This window comes from Erythranthe guttata, chromosome 9 (assembly GCF_056151865.1).
Source record: "Erythranthe guttata isolate IM_541 chromosome 9, IM_541, whole genome shotgun sequence".
NCBI classification, from domain to species: Eukaryota; Viridiplantae; Streptophyta; class Magnoliopsida; order Lamiales; family Phrymaceae; genus Erythranthe; species Erythranthe guttata.
In genome coordinates, this window is record NC_142541.1 from 15,297,314 (window position 1) to 15,314,189 (window position 16,876).

Genomic DNA, 16,876 nt, shown 5'->3' on the forward strand with positions numbered 1-16,876 from the left:
AATAATAATAATAATAATAATAATAATAATAATAATAATAATAATAATAACAACAAACTTTTGGGCCATTAATCTACGTATTTTTTTCCATTAAAATTGTCATTTTACTTTATAAAATCACGACAGACAATGGTCCCACTCAATATTTTTTAAATCTCTATTAATTTATTAGATATATATATATATATATATATATATATATATATATATATATATATATATATATATATATATATATATATATTTTGTGTACAATAACATTATCACTCCCTTTAATTTTTTTATGCATTAGCTCTCAAACTTCAAAATTTTGACTCCACTAATACATATTCATTGAGGCATGTTGTTGGTGATAAAGAAGAAGATTCGTCAAACTTCTATATTAATTGAGATAAGATAAACATAAAATTAAATTAATAAATATGGCAAAAAAAAGTTTATGGATAGGGGCTTATCATCAATGCATATAGCAAAACATCAAAATTAATAGAAACTTCAATTTTGCTGTTTAAATTGAACTTTAGTTTGTATTAGTTTTACTAAAATCCCGTGCATCGCACGGACAAAAAATCTAGTAATAAGTAATAAGACAAGGTTTAATTTACAATAACTAATAAGACAATGTTTAATTTGCAATAACTAATAGAACTTGTTTGTCATCGCTGGCATCGCCGGAGCCGGAGTCGCCATCACCATCATCAGGGTCGTCGCTGCCATCACTGCCATCGCTGAAGCCGGAGTCGGAGTTGCCAGAGCCAGAGTCGGAGTCGGAGTCGCCAGAGCCGGAGTCGGAGTCGCCATCACCATCATCAGAGTCGTCGCTGCCATCGCCGGAGTCGCCATGAACATCATCTTCATAGTCACTGGAGTCGTCATCTGCATAATCGTAATTTAGGTTTTTTTTTATCGTAGTCAGCAACATCATCAGTGAGGACTTCAACGGGGTTCAAATTTTCTTCATCGTAGTCAACAACATCACACTGGTGTGTAAATCAAGTGCAAATCGCGTGCAAATCTCGTGCTTATTATGTGGTTTTATGCACAAATTCGTACGTATTTTCTAAACAAGCAAACACACAATTTACTAAATAATTGGACTTTATTTAATGTTTGAGATCTCCATAACTAATGAGATCGACACACAAATATTATATTATCATGACTTATCTTGGCTTTTAGGCATGTTTTTTTATCACTATTTCCTACACCTGAATTTAGTTTATAAAAAAGTTCACCTGCATAGTCATAATTTAGGTTTTCTTCATCGTAGTCAGCAACATCATCAATGGGGACTTCAACCGGGTTCAAATTTTCTTCATAGTAGTCAGCATCATCACCGGCGTGTAAATCAAGTGCGAATCACGTGCAAATCTCGTACATATTATGTGGTTCTACGCACAAATTTATACTTATTTTCTAAACAAGCATTTTCAAGAATTAATAATGATTTACAAAGCACACCCACCCTTATTTCAATTTTCGTTGTTGACTTACACAAATATGACTAAATTATCCATAATGAATTTTGAATATTATTTTAATTTTTAACAAATAAAATGGAATAGATATAAACTAATTAGTAAAAAGAAAAAGAAAATAAATTCATAGCTTCTTGCCGTCAATCAACACCAATTCGACAATTATTCATTGTTGGTCGCGGCTTCTCGGCGACAATAAAGAATAGCTCGACGATCTTGTTATTCAATCTTCTCCGACGAATCGGTTGGGATGAGAATATAGACATGTCCGATTTTTGGCTTGGAATCGGCCCATTGACCGTTGAATCAGTACCGGAACCGTGAACCAGCCCGGTTCTAGTATAATATGAACCGTGAACCACCAATTCGGCCCGACGGTTCACAACGGCTAGTAAACCAGCCCGATGAACCGATCCGGTGAACCTTGTAGTAGTCGTGGAAGAAGACAAGCCCAAACCCCATCAATGGAAGAGAAGAAGCGTAAGCCCTTGATCAACGGTCTGCCGCCAGTGACATCAAATTACTCAAAAACATTACACAACCTATCACCAGTATTACCTTATAACTATAACACGAACCCCAAATATGTTTTGTTTTTTTCTTTTTTTTGATTTATTCTTGTAATTAATGCAGCTCCAAACACACACACACACATATATATATTTGGAACACTTACAAGATATATGTATGTATGTATTTATATATTATATCAATATGAGTTTAAATGATATTCCCTTACTTATAAATTATTCATTTAATTGAAAATGTATCATATTTTAATTTTCAACTTTTCCATAATAATAATACTAGTAGTTATTATTATTATTATTATTATTATTATTATTATTATTATTATTATTATTATTATTATTATTATTATTATTATTATTATTATTATTATTATTATTATTATTATTATTATTATTATTATTATTATTATTATTATTATTATTATTATTATTATTATTATTATTATTATTATTATTATTATTATTATTATTATTATTATTATTATTATTATTATTATTATTAATTTTATTATTACACATTTTGGTCAATTACAGTAGTATAATTGAGTTTATAGCAATGATTGCATAATTAAAAAATAAATAAATAAATTGCAGTTGATGGTCGGTTTTATCTATCCTACACCCGGTGAAGGTTACACCGGGTGGTTTTTTACCGTTGATCTACACACACCAATGTTGGTGTGTGTGTGTTTGTGTGTATATGAATGGTAAAGATCTACCCGATGTATTTCACCCGGTGTAGGATCTCAAAAGCCTTGATGGTCCCAATATGTTTTCTTCTCTTTGTCCTATGCATTGCTTTATTCCTGTAATTAATTATATTCCCATCAGTTCACTATCGAAAAGATTTGTTTTACGAGAGCCTTTGATAATAAAAAATAATAATAATAATTACTGAAGAATATAAAAAGGAAAGTAAACAGTGTCAGTGTGTCTGTGTGTACTCATTCGGATTCGAACATGAGAAGTACATGAGCAACAATCATCATCTTCAAACTGAACTAAATAACAATATATAATAAATTAAAATTGGACTATAATTAATAATAAGAATACATAATAAATTAAAATTGGACTATAATTAATAACCTTTATGGGCTGGCTGGCTTGACTCTCCGGTTCATAATTCCCTAGGCCCAATTCAATTTTTTGTTTTTTGTTTTATTCAAATTAAATTGAACACACACACGTGTAAAATATATGAAATAACTCTATCCATCTCTATTGGGGACGGTTATATGCAAGCCCATTTTTTTATTAGTTCAAGACCTCCAACATAAAAATATTAATTTACCTTTAGTGAAATTTAAAATCAAATAAAAAATACAAAACATTAAAAAATAAAAAAATAAATTAATCATCTTCATCTTCGTCAGAGTCCACGTCATCACCATAGCTGGAGTCAGAGTCGCCGGAGTCGGAGCTGGAGCCGGAGTAGTTGCCAGCATGGTGAAAGTCAGGGTTCTCTTCGCCATACTCTTCATCGGGCGGGAATGCACCGGGTATACTTCGACCTCGACGTCATCATCATCGGCAGCGCTGGTGAATCAGAATCATAATCAAGGTAGTAGTACTCCATCATTTTTTCTGCCTACATTTTACGAATTACAAAATATATATTTATATGTAAACACACACACACACACACACACACACACACACATATATATATATATATATATATATATATATATATATATATATATATATATATATATATATATATATATATATATATATATATATATATATATATATATATATATATATATATATATAAAACAAGCATTTTCAAAGAATTAATTATGATTTACAAAGCACACCCACTTAGACATGGCCATGGGCCAGTTTCGGCTCGGAACAGTCCGAACCAGCTCGTTGACGAACTGGATCGGGCCGTTGACCGTTGAACCGATATCGGAACCGTGAACCGACCCGTGTTCCTCGGAATAGGCTCGGTTCTTGAATTATGTAAACCGTGAACCGGACCGGGCCGTAAACCGTGTAACACAATATGACTATCCCTAATGAATTTCGAATATTATTTTAATTTTAAACAAACAAAATGAAATAGATACAAATTAATTAGTAAAAAGAAAAAGGAATAAAAAAAGTCATATCTTCTTGCCGACAATCACCCCCAATTCGACAGTTCTTTATTGTCGACCGCGGCACCTCGACGACAATAAAGAATAGCTCGACGACCTCGTTCTTCAATCTTCTCCCACGAATTGGTTTTTTCACCTTGTTTTTCTTGGAAAAAGTCACAACGAAGAAGTGGGGAAGAGAAGATGGTTTTTCTGGAAACATGAAGGACTTAATTGAAAATGTTGAAAACTTTACTTTGGTGCTAAAACTTTTGGGGTGAATGTGTAATTTTCAAAATTTCTAATTTAAAGGGTATTTGGCAATTTTGTTAGAAAATGACCGAACCCGCCGGTCGGACCAGTTCGACCATGAACCGGCAATAAAGCGGTCCAGTCTGACATCTAAAACCGAAAAAATTGAAAATCGGGGTCGAATTACCAGAATTCGGTTCGACCGGTAAAATTCGAGAAGCCGAGTTAGCCAAGCAACCCGATTTTCGGCCAAAACATCTCGAATCACCGCTGAATTGGTTATTTGTGGCTAGATTTGCAAGAATCGTCACAGGCTTAGTAGTGAGTTGCCGGACCTAGTCATGAGTCGTCAAAAGATTATCAGATATGACTATGGGTGATCGAATAGGGGTGGCCGATTGCCGGATTTGAAGAATAAAAAATGGAAAAATATAGAGTATAAGTAATAAAATGTAGTAAAAAGTGAGGTGAAGAAGTAGATAAAAGTGAAAATAATAAGTATTTTAAAAATATAAAGAAAATAATATTTTTAAAACATTAAAATTAATGAAATAATGGCATGTTAAAATAAAAATAAAAAACATGATTGAACTGGTTCGACCCTATAAACCCATAACCCAAATGATGATCCAGTCTATATCCGATCCGGTTATAAAAACATTGGTATTTGGGCTTGTTATATGAAATCAAATTGATTTAGGTTTTTGTTTGCCTAGTCTAATTGAATCTGAGTTTGGCCGAATGAATCCAAATAAACTGTTAGTGAAATGGTCTATTTAGGCCCCAATTCCGAAATGATCCGAGGTTTTCCTGACGTTAGCACTCTGACTGTCAAGTCAATTAAGTAGACTGAAAAACGGTAATATCTCAGAGAAGTAAGCAATAGTGTATTTAATGCAATATAGGGAGATAATGAACCTGTTTTTTCCTTTTGTTAAACAGTTGTATGTATATTTGTCATGAGAATGGGTCTGGTGAGACCCATGTCTTATCAAACCACGGTACTCGTGCCCTGTTGCGAGCTCATTTTACCTAGTGAATACGATCTACTTCCTTTCACAGAGACCTGGGTCCTTCCGTGGTTGCTCATAATTGTACATATTAGTATATAAAACATTAACAAATACACGTCATATAACCATTTTGCAATTAAAGATCGTTAATCAAGATAAACCTAAGTATTAGTACCCTTTCTATGAACAAATGAAATTATCTATTTCATGTAGATTTTATTATTTAATATTGTTGCGTGACACTGCACTAATAGCTTTTTTGAAGAAAGATAAGGATTAGCCCGAAATTAGGACTGTGATTAGCTTAGCAGCCCTTTCTTGATCGATCATTATCTCAAAATTGGCCCAACAAACATTTGATTATTAATTTATGGTTAAATTACAAAACCCCCTCTAAATGTAGGTTAAATTACCAAAAAGACATCCACCCTATCTATAATTATCAAATTCACCCAATGTTTGTTTCCATCTTACACCGATCCCTATAATACAATGTGATTTTCATGGAATCTTTTTTATTTGAAATAATATTTCTCGAAAAATGTCGATGTTACCCTTACAAACGTGACATTTCAATATGCTACTTTTTAAAGGCCAAAATTTACCCTCCGGGAGCATATACACACAATATTTACTTGTTCTTAAATAAAACATTCACAACCTTTTAGTATACCATTACCTATCCGAGAGTAATTTAGTCGTTAAAAAGTAGCATACAGAAAATGCCACGATTACACATGTAGAATTGACATTTTTCGGAAAATATTAACTGAAATAAAAAAATATTCCATGAAAATATTACCATAATGGGGTCCGTGTACGATGAAAACAAACGTCGGGGTCTTTTGATAATTACGGATACACGGGGGTATTTTCGCAATTTAGCCTAAATTCAAGGGGTTTATCTTAATTTGCCCTTAATTTATTATGAATAAATATTTTCATACGTGGCACCCATCCCTCTAACCAAAAAATTATATTACATATATGCTTCTGTTTCGGACCCTTTTTCTAGGCCTCAAATTCCAAAAACTATAATAAGAAACGAATCAGTGAGTTATAATAACTAACTAAAAAAGCTGTTAATTTCTGTTTTTTTTTTCTTTTTCTTTTCTTTCTAGTGTGTGAACTGTGTGAAAAATATCGAAAACCTAACTATACTTCTTGATCAAACAATTAAATTCAGCTGTAAAAGAATTTTGGGTGATGAGAGTGAAATGGATTTCTGGCCGGAGTTTCTAGGAAGCAGCTGGGGGAGGGAGTTTGTGGCCGGAGGAGTCGGCGGCACTGCCGGCGTTCTGGCCGGATATCCACTCGACACCGTTAGAATTCGGCAGCAGCATTCGAGCGAAGGGTCTGCTTTTGCAATACTCCGCCGCGTCGTCGCCGTGGAAGGGCCCTCCGCCCTCTATCGTGGCATGGTTGCGCCCTTGGCTTCCGTCACTTTCCAGGTAATAATAAAAGACAATAAGTCTTGATTTCAAAATAAAAAGAAAGGCGTGGTAAGGTCGAATTACGAAAACATCCCTCTTATTTGAGTAATTACAACTAGCCCCTTAACTATATATTTTCTTATACGTTTACCCTTATGGTGTCAAATTCAACTGAATTTTCTAGATTCCGTGGAATGTTCTCTAGTTTGTACTCGTTTACGCATTTTATGATGCCACACAATTTGATATTTACAAGCCAAGAGTCACGTGATGATCTTGTTTCAAAACGTGGAGATCGAATGACGTATAACAGGTACAAACTGGAGAACATTTTACATAATCTAGAAGATTCCACTAAATTTAACACCGCAAGGGTAGACGTGTAAGAAGATTTATAGTTGAAGAGTACGTGGTTGTAATTATCCAAACAAGAGGGTTTTTTTGTAATTTGACCATAACTCAGGGAGTTGGTTGTAATTTACCCATTTATAATAGCATGAAAAATAATTTAATAAAATTTTCACTTCCACAGAACGCCATCGCTTTCCAAACATACGCCATACTATCACGAGCATTCGACACCACCACCGCCTCGAAAGATCCACCGTCGTATAGAGCCGTCGCTCTGGGTGGAATCGGCACCGGAGCAATACAAAGCCTAGTTCTAAGCCCAGTCGAGTTAATCAAAATCCGCCTACAGCTCCAAAAAACGAACCAAACCATCCACCACACCGGCCCACTAACCCTAACCAAAAGCATATTCCAAACCCAAGGCTGGAAAGGAATATACCGCGGATTATTCATCACCATCCTACGAGACGCGCCGGCACACGGTGCCTACTTCTGGACTTACGAGTACATGAGAGAGAAGTTCCACCCGGGCTGTCGGAAAAACGGGAACGAGGGTTTCCGGACAATGCTTCTTGCCGGTGGACTAGCCGGAGTTGCCAGCTGGATCTGTTGTTACCCGTTGGATGTGATCAAGACTAGGATTCAAGCGCAAGTGGGCCCGCATTCATGTCCTGGCATTGTTGATTGTTTTAGGGCAAGTGTGGAGAGAGAAGGGTACTGTGTGTTGTGGCGGGGTTTGGGTACGGCGGTGGCTCGGGCGTTCGTCGTGAATGGGGCCGTCTTTACGGCTTACGAGATGGCCCTCAGATGTATATATATACGACAATAAGAGATAGAGAATTTTTTTTTTCAGAAAAGAACTCCTCTCTTAATTTGATTATCTCTCGTTTCTTATATTAATTGATCTCTTATTTTTCTAAATTCTCGTTTCTAAAAGTCTCGGAACATATCAATAACATTGATCATATAATGATGTGATAGAAGAGTTAAAACTTATAGTTGAATTAATAAGATTAAAATAAGAAATAACGCATTTAATGCAATATTATATTGATAGTCGAAACTCTAAAATGACACATAATATAAAACAAAAATATTTTTAAAACTATTGTGGATCAAATGGAGAGTAAAGAAAAAAAAAAATTGGTTAAATAAATTTGATTTTCTTAAAAGAAAAAAAGGTTTAATTTGCAGGCAATTTCAAGAGAAGCAAAAGAATATGAACTCGGGGAGATGAAATATTACTTGGTGGTAATATAGATAACTAAAACATGAATGTAAAAAAATAAAAAAAAATAAAAAATAAAAAAAACAGTAAAATATCTATCTTAGCTGCTGCTGCTGCTTCGGTACCGGTCGTGGTCCATTTCAATCGAAAGCGGGTACGTTTTCCAGTCTCGGGCAATAATGCATATTCCGACAATGGTACACGTTCCCATTGTTCTCTACTCGTATCAAAGCTTTCAATCGTTAATTTCTTCAAATCTTTCTTCTTGGTACGTAGGAAGTTGGTCAAAAACTGCGTGAGTTCGTTCCCATCCCTTTGTTTTTCAGACTCTCCTCCTCCCACGTACGAGTGCTGAACTATTTTCATCGGTCGACAAATACTAAACATACAATTTAAAAAACACGAAAATGAAGACAATGAACGACGACCGATATTTAATCCCAATTCCTCCACCTGTACTACAACACCACCTCGGATATTATCATCAACATCAATATTGTTCGGAATGTTGTTGTTATGCATGGGATCTTTATCAATAAAACTGAGAAAAATCTTGGATCGACTTAATACCTGGAGAAGCCCACTTACCTTGACGAACCATGATTCGTCTGCAGGTTGACGACGACAAAATATAACTACTATATTCGATATGCACTGTCTAGGCATTCGCTTAGTAAATGTTACGGGTGGGATGGTTGCCCCTACGTGTTGAAAATACAATATTTTCGGGGCACTAATACGTAACGGCGTCTGATCCAATCGTTCCCACCCATAACACTTTATAAAGCTTAACATTCCAAGGCGTGGGAATCTGTAACACGAACTACAGTCGAACGAATTTCTGAGTATTCTCACCTTCCGTAGACACAGTTTCTTCAGATTACCAAACTCGTGGACCCCACTGTGAAATCGAATCTTACTGCCGATGATAGAGATTGTTTCGAGAGTACGGGTGCGGATCTTGATCAAGCATTCGTTTATGTTGTGAGTATTTTTGTTGATAAAAGTGAAGTGCTTGAGATGCTTGTTACGCACGAGCTTCACAGTTTTCAACCCCTCGCACTCTACGAGCCGCATAGTTGTGATCAAAAGGCAGCTCGAAACTATCTTCTCGAAAGTATGTTCGTCGCCGAACTTGACATTGTGTAGACGAAGCACGTTTAGTCGAACAAAACGAATATTTGTACCCAGGCTGCTCAGTATGCATCTAGAGAGATGCAAGCTCGTTAGGGATTTGGATTCGAAGAAAGACGAGGATAGGTCGAAAGTGTAGGGGTATTTTAGTCTTTCATCAATTGGGAGGATGGAAAGAAACAACTCCTTGACACCAATTGATGATGTGAGGATTGGAATCCAGTTTTCGAGAAGGGAAACCGAATCGGAACTATTCACAACAAGGTGAAACTCATCTATACGATGAATATTATTAATGATGATGTTGTTGTCGAGGTGTGATTGTAGAGCGTTGATGAATAATCTGGTGCGGTGAGGTCCACTGAATAAGGATGATCCCTCACTGTAAGAAAGTGTTAGCCGGTTGGTCCAAAGAAAACGCCATGATTTGGACAAGACACAGGTTTGAGCTGCCTCCTTTTTAGACAGGAAATAGAGTATGTTGTACAATATTTCTCTAGGCAGATTCGATATTCTGTCCATCATCTCACAAATTAACCCTAATCAATATGCAAACTATTACATTCAATATATATATATATATATATATATATATATATATATTGAATGAAAAAGAAAGATGGATTATATATATAACAAGGAGAATGAATATTCTCTACAAGGAAACAAATAAACTTCCCTGCAATCTCCCGATCTACGTACCAAATCTTCTCCACTGTCGAATTAATGCACTTCATGCATGCATGTATATATTAATAATATATATATATACAATATCATACAAAAAAAAATGGTAATTAATGGATCTATACAAATAAATATATATAAGAATAATATAATATATTATCACGTGAATTTTATTGCTTGTATATACTATAGTTTCTTTCCTTTTTCTTTTTTTCTTTTGCCAGTTTTAATAAACGCTGTTTAGGAAATTATAAATAAATCTTTTTCTTCAATATTTCCTTGATTATTCAATGATATATATATATATATATATATATATATATATATATATATATATATATATATATATATATATATATATATATATATCTCAAAGTCTTGCGAAATAGTCAAATGGACGTAATATGTTTGGATTTCAATTTTGCAACTTTGAATATTAATTGGACTATGATCTCTAGTATGCAATTATTCCATTCACTATTATTAATAAACCATTGACTGTATGTATCCATGAAATCGTGACCCGTCACCTCAAAATTCGAAATCCGAAACACACAATTAAATTCACTCTATCCATGAAATCGTGACCCGTGACCCGAAAATTCGAAATCCGAAACATACACTTAAATCGGTGTAATTAGAAATATAGGAGAGACAATGGCCCCCCTCAATATTTTTTAAATCTCTACGAATTTATATAGAAATATAATTTTTTTTGTGTACAATAACATTAACACACCCTTTAATTTTTTTTAATGCGCGCCTCTCTCGAACTTAAAATTCTGACTCCACTAGCTCATACATATTAAGTCCAACATTTAAGGATTATTTAAGGCCCATAATCCTCGCCCCACTCCTCGACCTCGTGTCCTACACGCATTTTACCCCGTATAAAATGCCTTATAAAAACGAGACTGTCTCCCCTTTCGAAATATACAACTCGGTGCGCTTTGCTCCAAATGCGTATTTCCGCTTTAACTATTGTCGGATTTGAGTAAATTGGAAGGTTAATTTCATCTTTTAAAACGTTAAATGTCATTTAACCTTTTTTTCACCCTACATTGCAATGATTAAGAAAAACAAAGAACAAATTTAATTTGTCGAATTCTGAACAAATTTTCGTCTAATTTGAAAGCGACTTTCATCAATTTGGGAATAGAATTTTGTTAATTTTGTTAATAAGGGCAATAGTTAATTAAAGTTATTTAAGGGACTTAAAAATGGATGAAAGTTTTTATTTAAATATTTTTTCCTATCAACATTTACAAAAAAGGTACAATTTACAAAAGTTGAATTAATTTTGAACCCCAAAGGATACACGAGGAGCTAAACGACGTACCGCAACATGTGAAACGACACGGAGTAGCGAAAACATCATCCTCTAATTCAAAAAATTGAATTACCGGGGCCCACTTTCACACTCACCAATTCCCCAGCAACCAATCAGATTCCTCACACGTACACATTCCCTTCCCACGTGCCGCTCCAACCTTAATTCAAATTTCAAACTGTCAAGCCCCACCTTTTCTCTAATCAAACAATTCCATTAATTAATCAACAATTTAAATAAAATAAAAACAATTTTTTATTTTCTTCTCTTTTTCAAAATCCTCTCTTTCTTTTACCAATTCCAGTCTCACTGTTCACAGAGAACTCTTCAATCTTTGATTTTCGTGAAGAAGAAATCACAGCCGTTGAATTTCAAAGCTAATTTGAAACTTGGCTGAGTAAGGTTTTTTTTTGCCCTTGATTTAATTTGATTTTTTTTGATCGGAGAGAGAATGAACACGGTGGGGAGGCAGAGATCCGGTGCGCCGGCGGCGCACCACCAGCGGCAGTACTCCGACAATTTTCTAGAAACTTCGTCGAACGGGCGATGGCTGCAGTCAGCTGGTCTGCAGCATCTACAGTCATCAAACAATGCGGCTCCTCCAGTTCAGGTGCATTTCTGTAATTTTCGTGACAATTGAATGCAAACTTTGTTTAGATCTGATTCCGTAATCTAAAACCCCCGAATTTCGATTTTATTAATTTTTTTTTGAATTAGGATTTTGGGTACTATAATGGCGGAGGGGGTCAGGGTTCTAGAATGTACAGGAGTGTGCAGGCGCAGAGGACTTACAGTGGAGGCAGCGATTTGTTTGCTGAGCCATTAACCCCGCCGGAGAATTCGCGGAGGAAAAATGCGGAGGAACAAGTTTCGCCGAATGAGTATAGTCCGGGGCTTTTGGATCTTCATTCTTTCGATACCGAGCTACTTACTGAGGTATATTGCTTTTTTTCAATGACGTACGTTACTTTTCCGATGTAGTGTACGGTGGAATTGTCAATGTGGTTATTGAGTATGTGAGTTGTAGTTTTTGAACTAGATAATCTGCAGAGGTGAAATTTTTAATGTGCATTTTCGCACATTAAGATTAGAATAAGGTGGAAATTCCAATTTTTTATTTTGCCTATTTTTTGGTTGTGAATGCGGAGAATAGATTTCAGTTCCTGGTGTGCATGATGGTCCATCAATGAATAATTATTCGCGGGGAAGAAGCTTTGATGACTCTGATGCATACTTTGCAAGCAATAAACAAACTGGCAGGGCTCGTGGCTTGCCTGAAAGCAATGTTCTGAAAAGTCTCGCACCTGATAATGTGAAGGCAAGCAGTGTTGCAAAGATCAAAGTAGTGGTACGTATATTCTACTTCGTCAAGTTTCAATTTCTAGTATAGAAAATTTGTATTGGTCTTTCTCTTGACAAATGTACACAGAATTTTATTAAGTGGCTTCGGGAATTGCACTCTTAAACTAAATGACCTTTCTGCTTGTAGTGTAATTTGATAACGATGATTAATTTATTGCAGGTGCGGAAAAGACCTCTAAACAAGAAAGAACTGGCAAAGAATGATGAAGATATCATAGAAACCTGTTCGAATTCTCTCGTGGTCCATGAGACAAAACTTAAGGTCTGAGAAATAATATAACCTTCTGAGCTTATTTTCTGTGTTGCTAAGATTCTTACAGATGTACTACTCATTTGTTCCCATGGTTATTATTCTTTTGAAGTTATGTGATGCTTTGGATTTCTAATTTGTATCTATCTTGGCTATCTACACTACACAACGAGGTCCATTCTCTATGGTTGTATTTTCTAATTCGTAGTCACAAGTTGAATGATCCTTGCAGTGTTTTATTTCGAGTTGACTCAGTTCATTATAATCTTGATTTTCTTAAATCCGACTATGCTGCAGGTTGACCTGACAGAATATATGGAGAAACATGAATTTGTTTTTGATGCAGTGCTGAATGAAGAAGTTTCAAATGATGAGGTAGTTAGTGATCTTGAACTAGACCTGATGTTGATGCGAATTAAATGTTTTCGTGATCTTTTGTTAATTGTGGTCTGAATCTTATTCGTTTAGGTGTATCGTGAAACTGTGGAGCCTATTGTTCCAATAATATTTCAGCGTACAAAAGCCACTTGCTTTGCTTATGGTCAAACAGGTAACTAGTTGCAAGTAATAATTATACAATTGTGTCATTTAGAAATCAATTTCAATCACCACAAATTCGGGTAAATGTGGGGGGTTTTTGAGGTATTACACATTTCTTGTTTACCTTCTATTTTGCTTCTTCTCCTTCTCTTCAGGAAGTGGCAAAACTTATACTATGAAACCACTGCCCCTCAGAGCAGTTAGAGATATATTGAGGCTAATGCAGCACACTTACAGAAACCAAGGATTTCAGTTGTTCGTCAGTTTCTTCGAAATATACGGAGGAAAACTTTACGATCTGCTGAGCGATAGAAAGTAATCCGTCTTATTTTCGCCATGCATAATTAGAGTTCAATGATTCTTTTTTTAATAATTGTTTTGCCCTTGCAGAAAACTCTGCATGAGAGAGGACGGCAAACAGCAAGTCTGTATTGTGGGCTTGCAAGAGTACCGAGTAGCTGATGTGGAGATTGTCAAAGAACTCATCGAGAAAGGAAATGCAACGCGAAGTACCGGCACCACAGGGGCTAATGAGGAATCTTCTCGTTCTCACGCCATTCTTCAGCTCACAATTAAGAGATCAGCCGATGGCAGTGAAGCTAAACCTGCCCGAGTTGTCGGCAAACTCTCCTTTATAGACCTTGCTGGAAGTGAACGTGGTGCGGATACTACTGATAACGATAAGCAGACCAGGTATACTTACATACCTATGTTAACGTTTCTTAGTTTCCGAAACGTTTCGTGTCAGAAACTCGAAACTCGAAGACACATGCCGGACACCGTATGGGCCATTTTACAATTTCTGAAAAGTTAGAAACATGTCTGAATAGCAAATTTTTAAATATTTATGTTGTTTCCCAGATTATTTACATGATTTAATGATCAATTGCAAATTTATAGTTGATAGTAAAATTTATTTTGAATATGTTTGTATAAAAATATATAAAAAAAAATTATATCTAAATAAAAACTTATATATATATTTATGTAGAATATTTATAAATATACCCTTATACTTTTAATATTTTTCACGTTTCCCCCAAGTTTCCGTATCCCCATTTTTGGAACATGCCGTTTCCCCGTTTCCCTGTATCGCCGTTTCCGTTTCCTTGCTACATAGATACATACACACACACACACACACACACACATAGATATATGTATACATAGATATATGAATATTTGTTGTATGAGATAGAAATTCTTGCCTAAGTTGGTATTCGGTGTTTTGAATATATACAGAATGGAAGGAGCTGAGATCAATAAAAGTTTGCTTGCACTGAAGGAGTGTATTAGAGCACTTGACAATGATCAGGGACACATTCCGTTTAGAGGAAGCAAATTAACCGAAGTTTTGAGGGATTCGTTTGTTGGAAACTCCCGCACAGTAATGATATCTTGCGTTTCGCCAAACTCTGGATCTTGTGAACATACCTTGAACACATTAAGATACGCCGACAGGTTAGTCTGACTATTTTCTAAATTACTTTTTCGTCCCGATAAACATTTTAGGCCTTACCTTTGCAGTTTGTTCTTATTCCAGAGTGAAGAGCCTCTCGAAAGGAAACAACTCCAAAAAGGATGTTTTGTCTTCAACCGCAAACCTGAAGGAGTCGATGAATCAGCCCTTGTCTTCATTCTTGCCACCAGCATCCTCGAATTTTGAAAACGATAATATTACGGGCGATTCTTGGCCTGAACAAATTGATGAATACGATGAAGAGTACTACGAACCGGAGAAACCTTCATGGAAGGCAAACACGAAAGTAGCTGAATCTTACAGCTTCTCCAATATGGATGATAAGTTGAAGAGAGCCAATGGCCAGGCAAAGTGGGCTGAGCCTCCTAAAGCAGAAATAAAACATTCGAATTCAGATGACAATTTAACTGCTCTGTTGAAGGTAAAAAAGAAAAAAATAAATAAAAAAGAAGATTTAATTCTTAAAAAAGATATTCATTACTTGATCCATTCTGTTAGTGTTTATATCGGGTTTTTTTTTAGGAGGAGGAAGATCTTATCAGTGCTCACAGGAAGCAAGTGGAGGAGACTATGGATATTGTTCGTGAGGTTCGTCAAAATCACTTTTTTTTTTCCTCTATCAATTTTCTTAAATGTAAGGCATTTTGGTTGATTTTTTTAATATTTTTTTAAATCAGGAGATGAATCTGTTGGTCGAAGCAGATCAACCGGGGAATCAATTAGACGATTATATCTCGAGATTGAACTCAATACTATCCCAGAAGGCTAACGGTATCTTACAGTTACAAAACAGATTGGCTCATTTTCAAAAACGGTTGAAGGAACAAAATGTCCTTGTATCTTCCGGTTATTAAGTGACTATAAAAATGCGTGATAATGATATTTGCATATAGACGATTGTTATTGCAAGCTTGCTTTGGGAAAAAAACAAAACACAATCAGTCTTAAGTGTTTGATTGATGAAACTTTGTGGTACGATCATATATTTTTTCCCGGAATATTCCGAGGATCTTTTTAGCCTCTTTGGTCAATGCGTTCAAGGATCGATTATTGACCCGTTTGTTGATTATATAATATTGTGATTGATTTGTTGATGGAATTCAGATGGCTTTTGTAATTTACATTTCAATGTGTTCTCATGAGTGTGTGTATATATATTACACATATATTTGTGTGTAAGTATATGGTAAATGCATTGGAATTCAACAATTATAAATATTGCACCATTATAAGGATCATGTGAATAGAGACATATAACCTGTAATATTGAAAATGGAGAGGAAAGCAAAAAACACAGACGAAAAATAAAAGAAATTAAAAAACTTTTCTCAGAATTTGTTTGAAGTCATTAATTAAAAATAATATCTATATAATTATTCCAACTTGCGACGCTTAGAAGAACTCGACTCCTCGTCACGATTAGCATCTTCACTCCATTTCAATTGAAAGCGGACACGTTTTTTACTCTCCGGCAATAATGCACATTCCGACAATAGTACAGGTTCCCATTGTTGATTATCCGCATCGAAGCTTTCAATCCTTACTTCCTCCAAATCTTCTTTCCTTGTAAATTCCCAATTTTTCATAGTTAGGAAGTTGCACAAAAACTCTGTGAGTTCCTTTTGATCCCTTTCGATGTGAGCTTCTCGCACATACGAGTGCTGAACTATGTTCCTCGGACGACAAACGCTAAACATACAGTCTAGAAAAGTTGGAAACGA

The 16,876-nt window shown here is 35.2% G+C and overlaps 3 protein-coding genes across 3 annotated transcripts; 2 read left to right on the plus strand and 1 right to left on the minus strand.

Moving 5' to 3' along the window:
• The first annotated feature begins 6,359 nt into the window (after positions 1-6,359).
• Positions 6,360-8,044, plus strand: BAC2 (Mitochondrial substrate carrier family protein). Its single transcript, XM_013000668.2, has 3 exons — positions 6,360-6,412; positions 6,547-6,811; positions 7,326-8,044. Exons 2-3 carry the CDS (start codon positions 6,578-6,580, stop codon positions 7,971-7,973), a joined length of 882 nt encoding a protein of 293 aa, XP_012856122.2. The 5' UTR covers positions 6,360-6,412; positions 6,547-6,577; the 3' UTR covers positions 7,974-8,044.
• A 428-nt stretch (positions 8,045-8,472) lies between these two features.
• On the minus strand, positions 8,473-10,028 carry LOC148768205 (F-box/LRR-repeat protein 25-like). Its single transcript, XM_088822800.1, has 4 exons — positions 9,228-10,028; positions 8,961-9,122; positions 8,701-8,751; positions 8,473-8,589 (listed from the first exon to the last, which is right to left on the minus strand). The coding sequence occupies exons 1-4, from the start codon at positions 10,026-10,028 to the stop codon at positions 8,473-8,475; spliced, it is 1,131 nt and encodes a 376-aa protein (XP_088678926.1).
• A 1,478-nt stretch (positions 10,029-11,506) lies between these two features.
• On the plus strand, positions 11,507-16,254 carry LOC105975703 (kinesin-like protein KIN-13B). Its single transcript, XM_013000915.2, has 12 exons — positions 11,507-12,133; positions 12,241-12,459; positions 12,677-12,871; positions 13,046-13,147; positions 13,433-13,510; positions 13,604-13,685; positions 13,831-13,990; positions 14,066-14,368; positions 14,918-15,136; positions 15,219-15,576; positions 15,678-15,743; positions 15,833-16,254. Exons 1-12 carry the CDS (start codon positions 11,975-11,977, stop codon positions 16,007-16,009), a joined length of 2,118 nt encoding a protein of 705 aa, XP_012856369.2. The 5' UTR covers positions 11,507-11,974; the 3' UTR covers positions 16,010-16,254.
• Positions 16,255-16,876: the final 622 nt, after the last annotated feature.